This window comes from Pyrgilauda ruficollis, unplaced genomic scaffold (genome assembly GCF_017590135.1).
Source record: "Pyrgilauda ruficollis isolate IOZ18807 unplaced genomic scaffold, ASM1759013v1 scaffold81, whole genome shotgun sequence".
Classification (NCBI taxonomy): domain Eukaryota; kingdom Metazoa; phylum Chordata; class Aves; order Passeriformes; family Passeridae; genus Pyrgilauda; species Pyrgilauda ruficollis.
Genome location: NW_024530044.1, coordinates 1701128 through 1723559, shown reverse-complemented (window position 1 = coordinate 1723559; position 22432 = coordinate 1701128). Strand labels below are relative to the sequence as shown.

At 39.0% G+C, this 22432-nt stretch overlaps 1 protein-coding gene across 5 annotated transcripts in view; it reads right to left on the bottom strand.

Annotated features, from left to right (window-relative positions):
• Window positions 1-22432, bottom strand: part of MYO1B (myosin IB) — a 106605-nt gene that overhangs the window by 42629 nt on the left and 41544 nt on the right. For all 5 annotated transcript variants that reach the window (XM_041487614.1, XM_041487617.1, XM_041487615.1 and 2 more), the window contains exons 4-7: window positions 16712-16806; window positions 13604-13708; window positions 10578-10624; window positions 7796-7859 (exon numbers count right to left, since the gene is read on the bottom strand). In XM_041487614.1, coding sequence (XP_041343548.1) covers window positions 7796-7859; window positions 10578-10624; window positions 13604-13708; window positions 16712-16806 — 311 coding nt within the window. The remainder of the gene's footprint in view (window positions 1-7795; window positions 7860-10577; window positions 10625-13603; window positions 13709-16711; window positions 16807-22432) is intronic.

Here is a 22432-nt window from a genome sequence, read left to right as displayed (position 1 = left end):
GGAGTAGCTTGACAGGAAGACTGCTCTCAGTGACAGACACATTTCTAAGCCTTGCCCACGAGGGCAGGAATCAGGGCAGGCAGCATAAGCAGACTGACTTGTAACACCTTGCAACCACTTCAGACTCAACATCAATATTTGCCACGGAGGTGACAATTCAAAGGTTGTTCAGCCTGCACTGCATTGGAAGGCTGTGGTTCACAGTACTCCAGGAGAAGGAAGAGGGATGCAGTAAGTGAACATCTGGACAGGTATCAGTGTGACCTGCTGGTTTGGTACAAAACATCTGTTTTTTTCTTATTTTCTCACTAGCATAACTACATTTTTCCAGAGAGCAAACACAAAATTCCCATGTGTTTCTCTTACATTCAGTGATATGAGACAGAGAAGACAGAGGTATTGAATGCCTCATTCCAAGCAGACAGCAAAGGAGTTGCCCCTGGACCTACCATGACACACCCCCACATGTCCTGTGACTGGGGGATAACTTCTCTCTAAGCCTGTGCAAGAAGAAAACCCCCAAAGGTAACTGTCACTCTTCAGAACATCCACAAAGGGAGATGAGGTTTCCCAAAGGTAGGACACAGGAAACACCAAGTCATTACATGGGGCTGTTAAACCCTTTCCCTTTCTGGCATATCGGAGGTGTATTCTACCACACCTTTTCTCAGATTCCCATTCCTGCTGAAACTGGGCCTGTCCCATTTCAGCAACCTGGGAAGTTAGAGGGGGCACTGTGGCCAGCAACCTTTGTGCTGCAAACCCCTCACCCCAGTCCCACCATGGAGGAGCAACTGGGGAGCCCCTGGCACATCAGGGCTCAGCCTGAGGTGGGTGGATCTGTCCCAGGGCTCCCTCCATGAACAGAGGACTGCAGTAGGTGTATTTCTATTTATGCTGGCTGCAGGCAGTGTGTGGTGCCTGTGCTGCCCACTGTAATTACCTATTTACCTCCCTCCTCGTGGAATAGGAAATAAAGGCCCTTCTGAAGGGTCTAAAGTAACTTCAACCCACAAAATTACATAAGTCTTTGGAGTCCCTGCTCCTTCTAAACTACAGCAAGTCAGGTTCAAAAATTGCTTTCTGCTCCCATAATTAGCCAGTGACAACGATGACAAAATTCAGACAGTAATTATTAATCTTCTGATTGCCTAATAGTAGGTCAAATGTCAAGTATTTACAGGCTGAGAGAGGCTGATCCCCCATCCAAATGTTAACACTTGGGCTGGGAAAAGCAAGGTGAGCAGCAGGCAGTTCAGAGCTGTGCTGGCTGTGAAGGTTCTCCAGGCAAGTGTTGGAACAGATCGCAGCCAAATTTAATCTCAAAAAAATAAACAACTTCAGCTCCCACAGTGGCTACACACACTTCAGGAAATGGCTGTATTCTCAAAGGATATTGAAGCAATGTGGTTTGGCTTATTTGGGTTTAAAAATATTCTACCCATAAATTTTCTCCAATGCTGTCATAAAAGCCCAGCTACACATCCTGGTAAAATATTGTATGCAAGCCTTCTAATTACATGCGTGCCTTCAGCAGATTTAAAGAACAGGCTCCTGAATGTATTTAAAATTAGTTATGTTTAGGAGTTTAATTGGTTTTTTCACCAGTTTATCTTCTTTATATATATTTTTAGAAGCAACAAAATTAACCAATTCACAATCGGTTTCCAAAGTCCTAACATTCCATATTCTGTCAGCCTTCATAACTGAGGAAAAAAGCAGTCACTGTCAGAAAATCAGGTATTTTCCTTAACAAAGCAGCTGCTGCCAATTCTTTTTCAAATCTGTGTTCATTGGGTTTTTCCCCCCTTTCCTTTCTGTTCACATGCAGACTGAAATCAGACTTGTAGGACAGATCCAGACCATCTGCCCACTTCTTCAGAAAACTTCTTCCCTCTGTTTGCCCTAATTAGCATTTTAATAAATCAACCACATATATTTTTCCTGATGCAACCACTGCACTGCCAGTAACTTTTGTGTGAACTCCCACCCAATTGCCAGCTCTGTGGATCAAACACTCCAAAGAGAAGACAAAGCTGCACCTCAGACTGCTGCACGTGGCCCCTCGGTGATGGTGCTGACAGTGGAATGTGTGGACAGATGGTGCTCATCTATGTGAAAATCCACAGAAGCAAAAACCCCCCAAACTCTCTCTACATTACATTTTGTTACATGGTCTATGTGAATTATGTGTAGGGACTATGCAGAATTATCAGGAGAACACATACAGAACTACATATGGTGTGTTTACGGGTTATTTATGCATTATCTACTAGTGCTTCTGCTTCCACTGAAACATTTAACTTGCTGCATGCACCAAAGCAAAAAAAAAAAAAAAAAAAAAATTAAATTAAAATTTAAAAATTAATTTGCCTTGGAAAAGTTCAACCTTGGAAACATTTCTGTCTGAATACCCATCAATTCTAATGACTCAAAATCCAGCTACAGGCCTCAGGTTCTGAAGATTTTTTTGTTATTCCTAGATATCACTGTTTAAATGCAAGGGATCCGTGTAAGCACCCCACTAAACAATTTGACTTAAGTATAAAGTTGTGCAAAGAGTTTGCAAAAGTATTCGGAATCTTTTTTCTTTCTTTTATTTTGTTTGGTTTTTTGGGGGGGATTTTTTTGTTTGGTTGGTTTTTTGGTTTTTTTTGTTACTTGACCCATGAACTCATGTGATGTAGAAAAATTTAGGATATTTGTATTTCTCTAAATATACTAGAAATCAAATCAACATTCAAGAAAGGAGCAAGTAAACATTAAAACCAAAAAATGACACTACCTTGGTACATTCTAAATCATCCAGAAGTTTATTTTAGTCATAATCTCTTCAGCTGGCCAGGACAAGGAACCTTTTAGCTGCTCAACTGAAGTTACAGAACATGTTCTAGTCACAGCAGCTTATTTCTACAGCCACATTATTTTTTCTTTTCCTATCTTGATTATCTACCTTTCATCATAAAAAGTCACTGATTAAAAAGTTTCTCATGAACTTTTCCCTATTATTCCCACCAAGCTCATAGTAATGTTCTCTTGGATAAACTGATCCATAATTTGTCAGTCAAAAGCTACTAAATGGGCAGTACATTCATTGACAATGACTGCATCATTTTAAGTGTTAAATCCTCCTTGCTCAAGTGATGAATGCTGTTTAAAAATGAGCTAATCAAAATGTTTAATATAGTTTGTAGCTTGTTTTCTCAAACTATTCCTAGTTTAGGCAAAACCGTTGCCTAAATGGTGGCAAATGTGCTAAGAGGAACAACAAGAGAAATGTTGCAAAAAGTGAAGATTTAAAACAAAAATAAAAATAAAATCAACAAGAATGGATATCTCTTACCACAATGTCTAACTGTTCAATTTCCCTAAGCAAAAAAGATTTTGAATCAACAAGAATGGATATCTCTTACCACAATGTCTAACTGTTCAATTTCTGCAATATTTCCCTAAGCAAAAAAGATTTCCAACAGCAATCACAGCTCAGGTTCTAGATTGCTCAGTAAGTGGGCAATTACTTCTGACTTTTAAAAAGAACAAACAAGTAAAAAATAATAAGCTGCAAAGTTATCACTTTGCTAACTTCAAAAAATACAAGTTGTTGCCTTAAATAAACATCATAGATTTCTTTCATCTATGGAAAAGATGGCAAAACATGGCCCTTTCTTAATCTCTTGTTATTCGGACTCTAAAGACATTTTGCTGGTTAAAAATGGCTTTTCCAGATCAGGCATTGCATATCCTTTACTTCCCAACCTGCACCAATGTTGCCTCCTGGTTAATCATTACATCACTGAAGGGCTTGGGCAGATTAGGAAAGATCACCGAATGCTAAAAACCAGCAATTTTTCAGCAGGAAATTCCAGGTGAAACACGAAAGTTTAAGACTTTCAAAAACTCTGGGAAAGATATTGTAAAATCCATGCTTTTCAAAAGGTCTAAACTATTGTGAAAGTGAAACATTTTGAGCTGTACTGTGCAAAACCCCTTCAGCCATCAGATTTAGTGTACACAAAACCAGTGACAAAACTAACGAACCAAGTGTGCACACAAATAGTGCCTTAAGTAGAAAACAGATACAGCATCTGTGGACAGAGTCATACTTCAGAGCTGAAAAAAGCTACTGCAATACATATTACTTCAAAACCAAACACCTATTTTTATATAAAATGTCTTATTGTGTAATTGCAGGTGGAAAAGAAACTACCACTCTCCTCTCTCTCATCCTCACTAACAAAGTAGTTATAATAAAAGAAAAATTAAGAATAATATTGAACTTTTCTATAATTTATTTCCACAATATTACACCCAGCTGAAAGCAACACTCCAACACTGCCTTTACTCGTAAGTGCTCTGGAAAAAAAGCCCTCTGAGTGCATAAGTGCTGACAAGACTGTCCACTGCAACAGCAGCAATTGTAAACACCCTGCAGGAGAGCAGAAAGAGCAGATACACCTCAGAGAGAGAAAATGTTTAAAAATGCCATTTACCTGTTCGCAGGTACCATTTAAAGCAGCAACACACCTTTAAGCAGGGACTGATGTTTGCTACTGAACAGTGATGGGATGCCTACAGTCCCAGGTGGCAACACAGCAAGGGTTTTGTGTTTAGCAATGCCTACAGGAGCAGTCTGGATTTCCTAACCCCACGCACATGAAACAGGTCACCTGTGAATGGATGGCAGCTGGCACCAGGACTGAGCACCTTCCATGGGCTTCAGCACCTCCCACCCATTAGGAAAACGAGCTGGGATCTTCACAGAAAGCTAACAAAAAGGCAGGACTAACAGCCTTCTTCACCCTCCTACTCACCCACTGGTGGTGGATCAAACAAATGCAATACTTGCTGCCTTGTAGCAAGGGGGAAACAATTCCTGACTAAAGTAAAATACTTAAAGTTGGCATAAATCACATTAATTTCAAATTCTCCATTCCCAATTTCTTTTCTTTCATGATGATGTAACAGTATATCAATTTCCTTGGAAACCAGCACGGTTGGAAGATCTGAGTTGCCATACATGAAATGAGACTGCACAGATTTTACACAACATTATCTTCACTTTGGGTACATACCAGTCCTGAATTTAGAGATGCCACAAATCCCTTCCATTTCATCATTTCCATTCTGATTTCACTCAGAAGATTTACCCTTCTGCTTAGGGCACATGAAATGCTTTGGATCTGTCAGCTGGACATTCCCACTGGCTGCAAACTGGAGAGGGCAGACCAGCAGTGTGCTCTGGCATGATAATTGCACCCTCCAACTCCATACTGAGAAAGGTTTCTCCCAGGTTAACCCTCTCATTAAGAAGCAGGAGCTCACTGAAAGGCACCAGGAGAATGGCCCCAGGGCAGGTCACAGCAGCTTCAGCCACACCTTGAAGGGTCACACAGAGACCAGCCTTCCACACAGCTTCACAGCATTCCAGAGCAGGGCAGAACAGGCCATGCCAAGAGAGATCTTTCAGCCTAATGGGTCTCTGCTTGTCCACTTATCTGATACAATTAGTAGCTTATCTTGGTTACCATCCTTGCCACCAGAACAACCTAGATGTTCACTGTGTCTGCTCCAAGCCACTCACACTATGAAATACATCTTCAGGCTGTGCCACAAAAAGCCCACTACCTTAACTGATGTTTGGAAATTAGGCTGGCCAGAAACAACTCTTAAAGTTTAACTAAAGCATTATGATGTCATCTTCACATCATATTAATACCAAACCAACAGACAGAATTCAAAGAATATTTATTAATATTTTCATAATCATACTTTCCTTTTTAAGGATGGGAAACTTCAGCACTACTTGACTTCATGCTTGATGAATTATGAAGACAAATCCTGATTTTGACTTAAACCAGAGTAAATTCTGAGGGGTGTAAAAGAATTTAGGCCCCCAATGTCTTCAGAATGATGATGCCTCACAGAAAAATAAATGTTTGTGTTGCAATGCAATGCTACAGATGTGTAGAAAAGATTTAAGGCAGCACAACCAAAAATTTTTTCACACAAATTTTCATTTGCTTTGAAAATGCAGAGAATTTAGAATCTCTTTGAAAGAGAGATGGATGGACTAGCAAATTTTGCAAACATTTAGTCAAAGATGAGATGTACTAACGTGCAGCTACAGGAACCCAGTACTTGCCTGTGACATGCCCTGCCAAGGATGAGGCATTTCATATTTCAACAAGTAACATCTTTTCCTCAGCAGGGCTTGCTCACACATCAGGTCTTTATTCTTACATTGAAATTAATCTCCTTGTTATTAGATATTTATTACATGTGACAAGACAGAAAGAATGCCTAAAACAGGCACATTTTAGATGGATCCAAAAATATGTCTGCCCTTTGATACATATGTCATCACATCACTACAATTACATGTAATATTATAATTACACCATGCAGAGATTTATGGAGCAGATAAACTACAGAGCAACTATTTGGATTGCCTTTTGATATGACACAATATTTTAATTACATGACTCAGTGCAGTACTTTCAAAGACAGACTGTTAAATGTCCACTCTTACAAAGGAGGGCTCATTTTTATGTATATATTTTGAATGTGAAATAAAAAGAAACTAATAACAGCCTTTTAGAACCTTCTTGTTCACATTTCATTATTATGAATATATTACGGTTGGCCTCTAATTTTGTTAACTGCCAAATGTCAAAGCTAATAGATAGCCATAAACACTTATATAGTGACTAATTTGAGTTTCAAGATCTACTCTGTCACAAAAATTAGGCTCTTCAGGCACAGTTCCAAAAGGTGATCTGGTTGAGAAAAAATGTCTGCCCTCTGAAAAAAGCCATAACCTACATTTATGTGCAAAATTCCTCAGTGTTTTTAAAATGTTTATGTTATATATGGAGAGTACAGTTCACCTTGGGTGAGTCTCATTATTTCACAACCAGTAAAATGCCAGTGGTGTCAAAAGTCACATCTTTAGAAGCAGCAATGAATTTGGCTGAGTGGAATGAGAGGTCAAGGCTGGGTCAGTGACACCTAGTATAGTCACTCACTGCCCTCTTCCTCCCCTTTTAAAAATAAGAAAACCAAACAAATATGGCTTTATATAGCACAGAGGAGGAATTTATTTTAAAAGCTGCACTTAAACCCTCAAAAGAAAAGCAAGTCAAAGCATTCTCGGCTGCCATTTAGTTCCCAGCCTTTTCCTTCCCAAGAGAAAGCTGGTCAGAATTTCTGAATTGCTACAGGTGTCATAAAACAAGCTCCAAGGCCACCTTTGCCTCCCTAAACTCAACTGTTCATCCTCTCTCATTACAAACCTTTTCCTACAGTTTGAGGTGTATAAATTTGTACAGACAACTTTGGTTCCAAGTAAACATACTCATCTCATGGTGATCTCCAGCACACTCTCTATCACCCTTGCAAATTACAGGACAGCATCTGCCATAAATACATGACCCATCAAACCTAGTAACACATCTGACTCCAGGAATTCAAGAATAAAAAAGGCCCTCAGATATCCATATGTATCTGCCACCAGCTTCAGAGACAATATAGACTCACATGCCTTACTCAGTACCTTTGAAACAATGCAGTAAATTCAATTTTCATGTGGCTTACCTCTTCAAGTCTGTTTTCACTTCCTCTAAGGTACATTATTCAGCAGCACAACAGCAATAAAATTAAAAAGCAGAATTTATCACATGAAGGAGAGCGATTCTATTAGACTAACACAGATGATCTTTTCAATAATTTTACCATCTTCCTTTCTACAGAAAACATTTTACTCTGTGAATATGCTGATACCAAAAATAATACTCACAGTTGCTTATAACTCCCCCAAGTGGGTCACCCTTGAAATCAAACTCGATATCCATGTATTTTCCCTGTGAAAGCAACAGATTTTAAGATTATAATTTCTGCATAAGAAAAACTGCTCAAGACATTAAGTTTGTTCGTTGAAAGGCTGGAAGAGCAATCTGACAATCACCTGTCAGATTTCTGCAAAAGAGAAAATTATCCAAATCTTCTAAGACATTACCACAGCCAGGGATGTGTATGGAAACAGCTTTAATCGGGTCTGTAAAGCAACCCAGTAACTTGCTGGGTTTCTAAGGTTCTATGTATAAGGTGCATTTTCTTCAAACTTCCACTGGAGCGCCAAGAACACCAAACAATCCCTGCAGCCATTGAGGTAGGGCCACACTTATTTACTGAAGGATGCAAAAAGAAATTATCTAGCAGGAAGAAATGATCTTTTCTCCCTGGGAGCTGTGGGAGCGTGAAGCAAGGCAGCTGAAGGAGAGCCGCTGAGTCTGGCCCCAGGCAGCGGCTGGCAGCGAGCGCTGCTGGCAATCGCGGGACGCCTGTCCCCGAGCGTGTGCCTGCCTTGTAAAAGTGATGGATTTTTCCCACTGAACTCTTTCCCTTGGAGCTCAGGAGACCAGAGGCAACAATTAACGGGCTGTCACCACACAAGCGATTTCAATCCCGCCGCGCTGGCGCAGTGCGTTTCCTTGACTTCTGCTTGACTTTTCCACATCGCAGAAGATCGCTCCATTCTTTGGATCGTTTTAATTTATTTGACAAGTGCTTAATGTAGTAACAGCTACATTTAACAGTGTCAAAACGGACAGACTGTGCAGAAAAGGCAACAGCAGTGCTGCTCGCCTTGGCAAGGGAGTTCAGAAAGATAAAAGCTGCTGGTGGTAATTCAGCCAAATTCCACCCTCTGGCACACGCTTAACAGAGGACACTGCTCACTGTGAGGAGCGTGACACACTGAAATAGGCTGCCCAGAGAAGCAGGCCAGGCTGGACAGGGCTCTAAGTCTTAACAGAGGACACTGCTCACTGTGAGGAGCGTGACACACTGAAATGGGCTGCCCAGAGAAGGACAGGGCTCTAAGCAGCCTGGTCCAGTGGAAGATGTCCCTGCCCATGGTAGGGGGTTGGAATGAGATGGTCTTGAAGGTCCCTTCCAACCCAAACCTAAGATTCTGGACAAAAACAATCCATTGAAAAGCCTTGTGCTTGTATTTCCTTATTCACTGCATTCAGGAAGAGATTGGGTTTTGTTTATTTTTCTATTTTACTTTTTATTACAGAACATAAAAAACCAAGCACTTTACACTGACTCACTCAAAGAAACTTACTAATTTACTGGGTATTTTGTCAAAATTGACTTGACTCTACTTAAACTTTATTTTCTTTCCTGTACTGTATTGTTCAAGGTTAACTCTAAACTGATTGAAATTTCAGAGAGAAAAAATTTAAATCAGATAATTAAATTTTCATTCCCAAGGACTAGGACAGCTGGGTGCTTCCAAAACTATTTTTAGCTCAGTGTTTATAAGAGAGAACTTGAAAGGCAAAATAGTTGTTAGTTCCACTTTGTCCTGGAGAGACTTCTGGGCTGTCTGCTCATCCTTTCTGCAGTGTCATGTCTTCCTAACCTTTCTATTTAACAAAAAATTAAAAATCTCTACAGGTGCCCCAAATTTTGGTCCTGGCCTTGTGATGAAGACCCCTTGCTCTGTTCACAATCAGAGGCAATGAGCTGCAGAAGGAGCATTCACAGACATGTGGAACATCATCAGCTCTTGAGAATTAGAAGGGAAGGGGAGGAAATCTCCCAAGTGGAAAGAAAAAGCCGCTCTCCAATCTCACAATGTCCAGAACTTCTATCCATTTGCTTTAACTTGCAACACACCATTCTCCCAGTGTATCCATTTTCCTACTCTTGTCAACTTGACACATCTCACAATATTGCTTTTCTGGACACAAGTGAGCAAGTGACAGAGTTGTAAGTCAGCTTTCGGACTTTAGCAGGAGCAACTATGGTAAGTACCCACACTTCTGAACCTCTCAAATCTAGCATCAACTCTTCTGTTTTTTAACTCAGTTCTGATAAATTTTCATTCAGTTCCATACCCAAAAAAGCTTGAATTCAACCAGTTGATTATAAAGAATTTTAGAAAAAAAACCAACATTACAAATGTTCATATTAAAAACTAAAGTTGCAAACATATTTTGAAATGCTATAGAAAGTAAATGGGAACCTAAAGTAGTAATTTTAACCCAAAAAAAATATACACATGAATAGAAAACAAGATCACATGGAAAGATCTACTTGCTAAGCAGACCAGTTGCTGGACACATGGTCTCTGACACTAAAGCCACCAGTGCCAGAAAATTAAAGAATCCAGCTGCATTGTAATTATGTTTTCATCCGGTCACAGGCTGCCACATCCTAATTTTGTTTTTCTTTTTTAGCCTCTGCTTTGATATTCAATTGAACTCCATGCCCATATCAGAAACCAACAAGATTTCTGGCAAAGAAGTGAAACATCTTTGAAGAGGTGTCACTAACAGTGCCCTGCTAACACACTGGGGAAGAGAACATGCTCCTGTGTACAAAATTAAATATTGATTGTTGCTGTAGGTGTTCACCTCCTTCAAATACCACAGTCCTCAACAGCTACAAGAAAGCTCCCCAAATTATTCCTTCCCTCTTTATGGATGCTTTGATGGTTGATACATGGCAAAAGAGAAATAGCCAACAGCACAGCATGCTCCTCGAAAAGGACTGAAGGAAATACTTACAAATCTAGAGGAGTTGTCATTCCGCACAGTTTTGGCATTTCCAAAAGCTGAAGAAAGAGAAAAACAAATACAACAAGCAAATCTATCAGTTAAAAAAAAAATATATATTTAAATGCTAAAATATCTAGGTCTGCTTGAATATTTGAATGAATTACAGACTTCTGAGAAACAATGCCCTGTTCACTGTATGGGCATCAGTCCCTGGGGACAGAGTGTGGCAGACATGATTACAAATTCCAAAAACCTATACAAGTCCAAAGAGGTTTTGTCTCAACACTTTCCTTGTTTAAAAAATCTAAAGAAAAATATACAAGAGGAAATGGTTTCAAAACAATACTGCATCCATATTAAGCATATATCTTTGCGGTTTGAATCAACAAATTAATAATTTTATTACCCAAACAACTTTACATACAGGAAATACTTATTTCTCTTCATTTCAGAGAAAGAAATGAATCCTAGTTCCCAGAATACATTAAAGGCTGGAGGCCAGACGCGAGGAAATAACAGAATGACACTTAAAAATTGTTTGCATAGGACAGTGTAATCAATGCTTTGAAATGGATTTATTTAAACCATTTCAACTCATTAATCCTACCTCAAGCTGAATATTATTCAGCTGAAATCAGTCAGATTTACAATGAAAGTTTGTCTTCAGCTTGACCCAAACTAGCTTTCTAAATAGCGTGGTTTAAATTTCTTTAGCTCAAGTTTCATGACAATGAAAATTCTCTGAGAAAGGACTTCCCAAGGTGACATTCAGATGGACAGCCACCATCTTAGAGCACGGGCAGGACAAGAACTCAGACAGGAGGATAATTCAAGCTCTAAAACTCCCACATTGTCCAAGCACATGGAGTCAAACAGGAGTGTCCCCTCCATCATTAGGTACAGCAAGTCCTACTTCCAACAAGAGACTTTATTTATCCCAGTATTTATTTACATAGCGTATATATACTGGAAGATCAAGTCAAGTCAATGGTTTTTGGACAGAAATAAATACATGCCTTAAGGCTTCCACAAACTTGCATGAGTAGACTTATTCTTGACCAAAGAACTAGAGCCAAAATGAAAAGTTTGTTGATCCTAAAGGCCAGGATAAGTGAAAGAATTGTTTTTAAATCTTTATGCCCCGCAATAAATCATCTTTTCAACAACCAAATCTCTGAGCTGCATTTTCTTAAACACTGTGCTGAACAGTAAAGTCATTTATAACTGCATGGAGTCAAGCACAAATGTTCCATTATAAAGCATGAGGCACATTCCTTGGTTTTCCCTAAAGTTCATTGTTTCTAAAAGTTAATTTACAGTAGCAACTGTAGTTTAATAAAAATAATCCCATAAGATAAATTATGCATATGTAACATTTATGTCATTTTCTTGCACTGCAGTTTGACTGAAACAGAACTACATAACCAAAGAAAAATAAACCTAACCACAAATGCTTAATTTCTTTCTAAAACCTGTATAAGCAGCCAGGCTTACTCAGTTTTTAATCCTTATGGAATAAGCCAGTGTCCAACCTTCCAAAAAAGCTAAACAGGCATTACCAGCACATCAAGTAGAACAAATACTACCTTGAAATGATAAGACAATCATCATTTAGCATCATAAAATGATAAGGCAGTCTTCAGTAAGCTTGGCTGATTCCTCTTGCATTAAAACAGTGCTTCACAAACCAACAAGAAATCGAACTCATTTGGCAGTCCCTGGGGAACAATCTAGCTTTGGCAAGAAAACCCTCAGTACCCACCATGCCATTTCTGTCTGGATCTGAAATCTGCTTCCAGAACAGTGATAAAACAACACAGCTCTTCTCTGTGAACCCAAAACAATGCAGGGTTGCAATCCCCCCATTCAGCTTTAAGGGGAACACAGTTGACCATCAAAAAAAGGCTTATCCAGCACATCTATTATTCTTAAATGCCAACATTTCGTCCCTTCTTTACAAGTCTTTGCTTACTGGTTTGTGTACACAGACCATGTTTTAACCATCCACTTCTCCACTGCTCTCTGCCCAATTTCTTGCATTCCCTTTTTTTTTTTTTTACTATTTTTTTTTTACTATTCCCTCTGTTTTCACTTGCAGAGTCCTTGCCCCCTACAGGTTCCAATTCATCACATATAAGCAAGGCAATAAACATAATGTTGACACTCAACAGTCTTTACAAATACCACATATGATCTGGCCATAATGCAAAATTGTCTTTTGACAACTGACTTTGTCTCAGCACCAGAACAGCTTTGAAAATTCTGGGTAAGACTGAGCCAGGAATCAACACAATAGATCTAAATAAGTCACTGCCAACCAAGCAACTTCTGAAGGCAATTATTAGACAATGGGACAAAACTGCAAGCTTTGAGGATCATATAATCTATCTCCAGGATTTAAAAAAAAAAAAAATATCCTATTTCTGGCAGCCAACATCTTTAAATTAAAATCACTAATTAAAAAAATAAAAGTCTGTCATGGGAGATCAGGAATGGCAGTTGTCAGGAAGAGCAGGCCAACAGTCACCAGACCCAAGAAACAATAAGTCTCAGGGAACAACAGGCATGCATATGGATTGGCTTAGTTTTTTCTAAGATCCATGTCTTCACCCTTTTTTTTCCCCCCCAAGAGAGAAATAATGCCATACAGAGCTTGTTTGTTTACTAGAGACTATAATAATATGATTTGGAAGGAAATGAATCAGAGGGACTGAACTGAAGTCTTTTGATACAGACAACCATCATCAAGGCAGGGTTAAGAAAGGGTAAGCCCCTGTGAGAGCAGCAGGAGGAGGCTGGGAAGCATGACCTAACTTCCTGAGCTCTTCCTTCATGAGGGAAACCATTTTCTTCTCAAGAAAGCCTAAACACAGCTGAAGAAAGTCCTGCAGATGTATTCACATAAATCATCTCCTATGGTTTTGGACACCAAACAACAATGAAACATCATCAGACACAGTTTTCCAAAGCAGCTCAGCTGGAACACCAGTGCACACACAGGTAATATGCTGGCACATATTCGGTGAGATTCTTACCTTCAAGGACTGGATTTGACTGCAAAAGTTGTTCTTTTACTTGATTAACCTCTGCCCCTTTTCCACACACAGCAGCTACATACGACATGACAAGTTTGCTTGCCTCTGTGGGGGAGAGCCAAATAAAACAGTGATAAGCATTGGCAAAAAGGCTGTAAGGTGATTTTACAGACTAAATCTCCATCACATTTTCTCAATGGCAGACAGGAACAGTGAGCATGTTCATTTCAGTTTTCTCCTGCACCATCTGGAAATGCAGAACAAGCATACCCTGCTCTGAGACCCATGTCATTACTTCAGCAATTCTCTTGATCTAAACACCTAGAGCCTCTACCCAAGCTAAAAAAAGCCACCACTGGATAGAGCACATAACCTGCTCCTTTTTCATTTAGCCTCAGTAAGAGGCACTTTCCAAGGAAAGAACATTATCCCCTGCTGACACACTGGAAGTGTTTTAATCTAGCCTGAAAATAAACAGGCCCAGGCAGTTTCAAGACACAAAATTCAATCAGTTTATATCAGCAGATACACAACAAGTGCAAAATACAACACTTATACACATGTAATTACAACTCTAATCTACAAGCAACTGAGTAACTGCAACATCACCTAACGTGCTGCAGTCTCTTCGAAAGTAAAACCAACAGAAAAACTGAATCATTCATTTAAAGACTAAAACTAGTTTGGAGTTGCTTTTAAGAAAATTTGGAACAATTTTTGAATTCTCAAAGCTGGGTTCATATGGGTCAATCACCCATGATAGAAACAATGATTAGATAATCCATCCAACCCTTCTGTTATTGCAGGTCAGGAAAAAGCAGCTGCAAAATTAAGAGTCTGGTTTATAAACAGAGTCTGCGATGGTTACTACGATGCAAGATAGTGAGATTTCAGGCAATATAGGCTGATATAGAATGTAATTACTAACAGCTGGAAACCCAATCGATTCCAGACTGTGGTCATAAAAAAAAAAAAAAAATTACATTTGTAACAGATCTTCAGAGATCTTTCACAAATTTAAGTGTCTCATTTCAGGAAAGAACTGACAGATGAGACGTTATCCCTTGGATTTTGATTTTTCCTATTTAACCAAATTTGTTTGTTAGCATTATATTACTATCCCATGAGGAGAGGAAAAATGAGCAAACCTGCCACACAGGAAGCAAGCAGAGAGCAAAAACTTTAGGTTGTTTCAGAAGGCTCCCATCTTCTTTATTTGTGCCTCAAAGCCAGCTCTCATTTTTGACTCTGCTCTCTTCAGAGCTTGGAACTACTCAATTATTTAATTTGAAATATTTCCTAAAACAGTCAACATCTTTAAGCACAAGCATGCAATCACTGAGAGAAACATGCACTGAAGCAGCAAAAAAGCTATTATAATAGTTTACACACAATGACTTCAATACCGGCTTTGAATATCAGCAAAAGAAAATAAAGGCCCTCTTTCTCATTAGGAACTCTGTTTGGCCCTAGAAAGACATCTGGAAGGGAGTTTTCACCCCAACATTTTTAAAAAATTTAAATACACCCCTTATTCTGGTGATGCACCACGTTTTCTTGCCCAATGTAACTATCAGTTAACATTAAAAACATGCAGAGAAACAAGAACAAAATTGGAAGTAAGTAAAAAGACTCAGCTGATGACAGCTCAGTTTCAGTTCTTCCAGGGCAAAAATATCAAATATTCTGGCTACCAAAAATTTAAAACACAGTTATATAGTGTATCTGTAGTAAGAAGTTTGCTTCCTTAACTCCAGTAGCTTCCTACCATCTCCATCCCCTATTTTGTACTTACCTTTACAAAAAAAGAATAATTCATATTATTTCCCATATGGCTATAAAAATTACAGAACCTGCAAAATCTCTATACAAATCTAAATCTACTATTTACATACAGAGAAGTTCAACAACTCAACCTCTGATTCACCTTTCAAATGAATAAATAATCAATAATCAATAATACGTGTGCCTCAGTTGTATGAGGTGCTTGATAATTCACAATTTGTGGAAAGGAAACCAAGGAGAGGAAATCAAGACATTAAATACCACCAGTCCAAGACTCTTTGCTAAAGTCTGAGCTTCTAGACAGAACCTCAAAAAGTCATATTAATAAGAACTTGGGATTTTTAAACTACACTTCTACTGAACATGTTTTCCTGTCATTGAACTGTAAATAAGGATTATATTACAAGGCTTCAAGACCTCTCAGTTGGGGGCCACCAATCAAAGAGCACCAAAGATGATGCCTACACTTTATATGTACACAAAAGTCTTGGAAAGCAATTTCTTGTTACCTACTTTGAGTCTTGCTCAGAATAAGCACACAAAGCCCCACATATTCTCAGATGCAAAGGAAAAATCTCTCAAATTGCTTGGAAACAGATGTATGCCTTCCTATCTGCTGTCTCTTTTGCAAATCACCTCTGTTTTAAATTGCTATCTTTGAAAATAACTGGTTTCTTTCTTTTTTAAGGTCTCCCTAAAATGTACTGTAGATATGCAATCCTCTCTTGGTTTCTAACCTCCCAGTTTAAAAATCAGCAGTCATTTTCAAGGAAATGTCAGCTTTGCCTAAGAAACTCAGTGTTCTGGCACACAAGCCAATCTGAGCACTGTAGCTGAGCACAGTGTGCAAAAGGCTGATAAATTTTCCAAAGTAATCAGCTACAGTTATTTCTTTTCCTTAGATAAAAAGCATAATCCAGTTTTTAAAGGCACGTATTTATTGAGAGACAAGTGGAAGTATCAAGTCTAGAAAACTCAGAGCATTCAGTTTTCCATGTCTTCAAGTTTCCCACTAGGACAGCCTAAACATTTTCTGGCCCTTGCAATACTCTGAGACCAGTCAGCATGACTTTGGTACAGCTCTGGATACTGATGAGGACACTGCTCTAACATGACATGGGATTTCAACGTGGTGACAGTGTGAAAAACCACTATTTTATGTGAGTTTACTGCTGCAGCAACAAGTGAGGCAGCACTCACTTTCTGCAATGGCCAGACACACAGAATTACTGACATGTCTCAACTCTTAACAACTCCATCTTCCCTTTGCAAGGCTCTGAACGACCCTGAATATTTTTTAATCAGATCCTAACTGCTCCTTACCTGTTTTCCCAGCTCCACTCTCTCCTGTGATAAGGATGCATTGGTCTTTGTCCTGGTCCCTTAAAGACCTGTAAGCTTCATCAGACAAAGCAAAGCTGCAAAGAAACAAAGAGCCAATCAAAAATTAGAAAAAAACCCCCAACAAACTACCAAATACTGACAATAATTACAATCTGTCCTCCACACACCCAGGAAGAAAAGAAAACCAACAAACACCACAACTCTCCAAGTTCTAATGTTCCATAAGTGGTGAAGCATTCACTTTTCAGAACACAAAGACCCACAGAAGCAAAACGGGTACTTTTTCTCAGAGGCTTACTTAGACTTCCTCCAGGAACAAGCAAAGATATTCTTGAAGGTTTCCTAAAGATAGCAAAGTCAAAACAAAGTAACAGAATTTTAGGAAAGTGTAGCTATCTTTCTTCATTAAACAAAATGTCACATTCTCCACTGAAAAAAAAGTCAATGCAACATCAGGGCATGGTTTGTCTGAAGATGACTCTAAAATAAAGGAAAGAGGAGAACCCTGAGCAATAATTACACCATAAGCCACAATTTCTACTCAGTAAGAAGAAATCTCACAACCTTATAAAACACTGAGCATTCTAAGCCTTTGAGTATAGCTGGACTTGTGCATGAATATGCAGAATTATTTCCCACTAACTGTGTCCTTAACCCAATAAGTGCAGTGTCATACAGGGAATCTAAAGAATATAATAAGAACCAACAGATTTCCTGTACCAAAAATGTCTTTTCCTGGAGCTCAGAATACCATGAGCCTGAAAAGCCTGGGCTGCAATTTGAATCCAGATGTGCTCTGCTGCCATGCAGCAATATATACTTTGGAGAAGTGCAGATGGTTTACTTATATTTAGTTTTCTTCAGTAGTAATTTTGAGACAGAACAAAGATTTTCCTTAACTGCATTTTTCAGTTAATGGAATGAAGTACTCCGTAAACTAAGCATTTTCCCCTTGGAAAAACTAAAACAAATAGTATCTGAAAAAGGACATAAAGGCAAAATCCAAATAGGCACAAATGCATAACCCAATTAAAGAAAAAATATGATATCCAAACACAGCATATTTTTACATGAGATAAACAGCTGTTCAACAGACCAAGACCTTTGTTAGATTACTGCATCTAGTAAAATATTTAGTATTTATATATCCAAAAGTGGATATTGTTTATTATGTACAGCAAACAAACCCTGTATGAAAAACAGAAATTACCTCTCAGGCCAACATAAGATGCAGAATCACTGCAGGTTCAATGCACTTTTTAGAAACTTGATTTTTTTTTTATCCTACAACAGTTAGGAGCTTTGCATTCAGCTGATAACAGCAAACAGATCAAGCATTTGTTTTGGACAACACAGCTATATGGTGTTTTTTTCACAGGCTCCTCTATAGAAGAGCAAGCTCTTTGTCATGACACCAGTGATGGGAAGCAGGAACAACACAATGCAGGCAGTGAGAGCCACTCAGGGCCTCATCTAGAGGCTCCTACTGCTGCAGTTTGAAAGCTTCAAATATTAAACCTACCTCTACTAAAATCAGTCCATACTTATTGCTACCACAGTCCCTTAGCTTCAGGTTTCTCTCCCCAAAAAGTGAAGAGCATGGCATGGTGTCTCCAATTTATCATCATGTGCAACACTGTTTTTGTACCTTCCTCATCCCTCACCTGTATTAGACTCACCTCTCATTTGCTTATTTGGGTTTTGGTTTTGTTTGCCTGTTTGGCTTTATGATCACCTCATGTTACCAGCCCAGCAAGAGACCCAGGCAACAAAGCGAGGGCATCCTGAATGAATTGGAAAATGGGGAAATTAAACACCTCGCAGCTCCTTTGCTCCTAAGCACTAACACCTTCCCCTCCCTTCTCCAGGGCCTGCCAAGGATGCTCAGGCCATCCTTTCCCCCCTCTCTGTGTCCCTCCCATCTCCTCTCCAGCAGCACATCTGCCTGCTCTGTGAGCCGCCCAGGGCTCCACCTCTCTCCCTGCTTTTCTCCAGCCCGTTTTGTCCCAGGCACTAAATTACAATTCTCCTCTCTGCACAGATGGCTGGAGCATCCACTTAACACCCGCGATCAAAGGTCATTAACTCCTTTTGATACACATCCCATCCAACCCCGAGCAGGGCTGATCTCCCAAACCTTAATACTGCTGTGCTGATTGAAGCATTTGAACTCAGTAGTTCAGCTGGAGGTGAAAATGTGTTTACAAGAGAGTAGCAGGCTGTAATGTTTTTAGCATTACAACAAAGTCACATTGTGATGTGGCCAACATGCTGGAGAACTAGCAAAAAAAATATAAAATAGTCTGCTGCTGCTGAGAGACCATGACACAATTTCTGGCACCCATTTTACTGTTTGGAATCCAAACTACAGTAGCAGTAACACTTTACCAGACTCTGTTACAGGACATATTTAGGAAATTAATATTTGTTGAATGTTGCTGCAGATATACTTGCAATTTCAAAAGTACAACAGCACTCAGAAAAGCTTATTCCAGCACAGATTACCTTCCTTTTTGCAAAGAAAAAATTAAAAGCAACAGGATGAAGATGAAAGAAATAAACTTCCCTGAACATTCATGGGCCACATGAGACCAACTTTAACAATAATGCTGCAATTTCCACAGGTTTGACTGAGGGAAACTGTCTGTCAGCAAGAACATAAAACTCTGAGACGCTTTTTAAATTTACAGACTGGATGGCTCATTCTGTGCCTCTTGTCCTTCAAACAATCTTGGCCATCAACTAGTTTTTCACTTTTGAAACTATTTTCTTGGCAGTAGTTTCACCCTGGAAAATGAAATCAGCATCAAGCACAGAGGAAGTATTCTCTGTTGATATACTGAGTTACGAGTTAATCAGCTTAGTGCCCATTCATCTTTTCAATAATACACTGACTTTAAGTTTCTCAACAGCCCCTGTCAAAATGTATTTTACTGCTTGTTGAATTTATTAACTCTGCTCGCACTGCATAGTTAAAGACACCAAATCATGCTTTTTCTCCTTCCTCCACAGAAAAACTGAGAGCCTAATACTGCAATGAGGTTTCTGAAGTGGGAGGAGAGAGAGGGATTTTATCCAGTTCTGGTTTAATCCAATCTAGTCACAGATTTCCTGCTGTTTTCTCGAATCTATACAAACCACAAAGCTTAATAATACCCTGCATCAGGGTATCAAATATTATCTACTGAAGACAAAAGAAAAAATAAGTCAACACATTTCAAAAGCAGTTTTGCACAAGTACTTATCAAAAGTGACCCAGTAGAAGTGTTGTAAAATCTATCACTGATGTTTCAGCCATTGTTCCAACAATCCAATTGGAGGAGGAATAACCAAGAGTCTTTTTAAACAACTAAGATTTGTCTTTCTGGCACTGCAAAAGAGCAATGGCACATTTCTGGCAGTCTGAACAAAGATCTTTATCTCAAAGAAAAAGATACATCTATTCAGATGTCATGTTGACTTTCATGACAACACTACACTCACAGTCCTTCCTATCTGTTATCAACATCTATAATAATCTTTACAGTAACAGAAAACCCAAACAAAAACAAACTTTGAGTCTTGGTTCAAACTATGATTAAAAAAAATATAATTCCATGCTATTACTTATTTGTTTAAAAAATAATTTCATTTGAGGTCATTTAAGTTTAACACATATTAATGGTCCAGAGACCACAAAGAATCCTGGCCTTTTCCTTTTAGCAGCATGAAGAGACATGGCTCTGTGAAGCCACATTTGCAACCATGGATTTAAACCACATACCACTCTTTGAGCCACCTCCCAATTACAGAGGCTAAGTAAAATTTCAGAATAGTTTAAAAAGCAGTTATAAACCATGTGTTTCAAATTAGCTGATGAGTGCCTCAGCAGTGTCACTTACCATACCTTATAATAAGCTCTCCTTTGATTTTTAGGTTTTCCTGGAGGAAGATGACATCCTCTTACCACAACAAACACAGAAATATTTACTGGAGCTCTCTTTTAGCTAAGTCTTAAGTATAGAAGCAATTTGAAATTGAAATGCCACCCACACCTAGCTCAGTAAGAGGGCTCTGCTTCTTTCTAGCACGGCCTCTTCAGCCACAAGCTCCAGATGGCCTGATCTTTCACAAAGTCCTAACCCAAAAACTTAACAAAGGGAAACAGCACTGCCCTCCAAGAGAAACTTCCAAAGGGCTCTGGCAATTTTCAGCATCTGAACAGCATCTCTGTGTTAAGCAGTACTCTGGGGTCAGGAAGAGCCAAGAGCCAGGTTCCCACCCGCTCCCCCTGAAACAAGCAGCCAGTGCAGCAGCTGAACACTCCAGACTGCACCCATAATTACAATAGCCATAAAAATCTCCTTCTTATAAGTCAGAAATTCACTTCACAGGAGCAGCTTTTCTACCACCTTTTTCCTTCAAGCCAAACTCACCAGGATCAGTATTTGCCAGATACTGGTACTTATTTGTGATAACATTTTCATGCTTCCTTTCACTATCCTTAGCATTCTCAATTAAAAGTAACTCGTTAGCACTCTTTTAAATTCTCTCCAATTGCTCTTCTCATGCACTAGTAGAGTCAATTCACTTATTCACCAGCTGTTGCTTTGATTCAGAGACCCTGGGTCCCTATTTCAGAACATCTATTGCTTAATCTTGGCTATTGGCTGACAACTTGTTCCCTACTTTCTAAGGAAATGAGGAAAACCTCTTTTTTTGACTGTCCCAATTCCTCATGAAGCAGAGTCCTGGTACCAGGGTTCATTTCTGCCCAAACATGTCTAAACACACTGGCAGGATGCTAAAGGCCAGTGCTTATCAAAAACTATATACCATGTTAGACTAAAAAGAATAGCAGCAATACATAAATTGTGCATGCACTTGTAATATAAATTTTACATTAAATGTAATTTAATTACTTCAAGTTTACTTAAGAGCATCATTTAATTTCCTTTCTTCTCTTTCTGAATGCACAGAAATGCTCAATAGCAGGGTAACAGCAAAGAAATTATTTCTTTCTCTCATGACATGCAGTGGGAAAACATCAGAATTACATTTTGTTTCAGTATGAAAATCCTAACAACCTGAGCTAGGAAGAGTTGAAGCAGATTTTGTAAGTGCTTTGAGGCTTTACATTGTAAATCATCACTATTTGCTATATATATTCCCCCACCCATTGAAGCTCACTGGAAAATTCACCATTCAGGAAAAACAACTGTAAGAGATTATTTATAGTATTAGCTCATAGTGCAGAATCATTTAATTGCCCTAAGGATAAAAAGTGTACTCCCATTTTCCATAATTACAAACTGTCTCATACTCAGCTCTTTGACACACTTGAAAAGAAAAGGTTGATTAGCCTGCCACTGGAGAGAACAAAGCAACAGCTGAATGGATGGAGCATCAGCTAGGATGGACCTTCACAGGCAAGCAGCTGCTCTTTCAAACATGCCAATCAGGGAAAGAAAATAAAACAAATTCAAACACCAGGATAAAGAGGTGTGCTAAGACAGATGGAAAGCCTTTGCTCCTATTCATATTCTCCATTTTTATTTTCCTGGTGAACACAGAAACCTGTTTTATCAACAACGCTGTGTGGAAATACACTCAGCAGAAGGGTACCTCCTGCACAGGCCTCCCCACTTGGTTATTCACTTTTCTTATTGAGCCACTGTGACATTATTAGATGCAGACTAAAGCCCAAAGCTGTGCAAATCA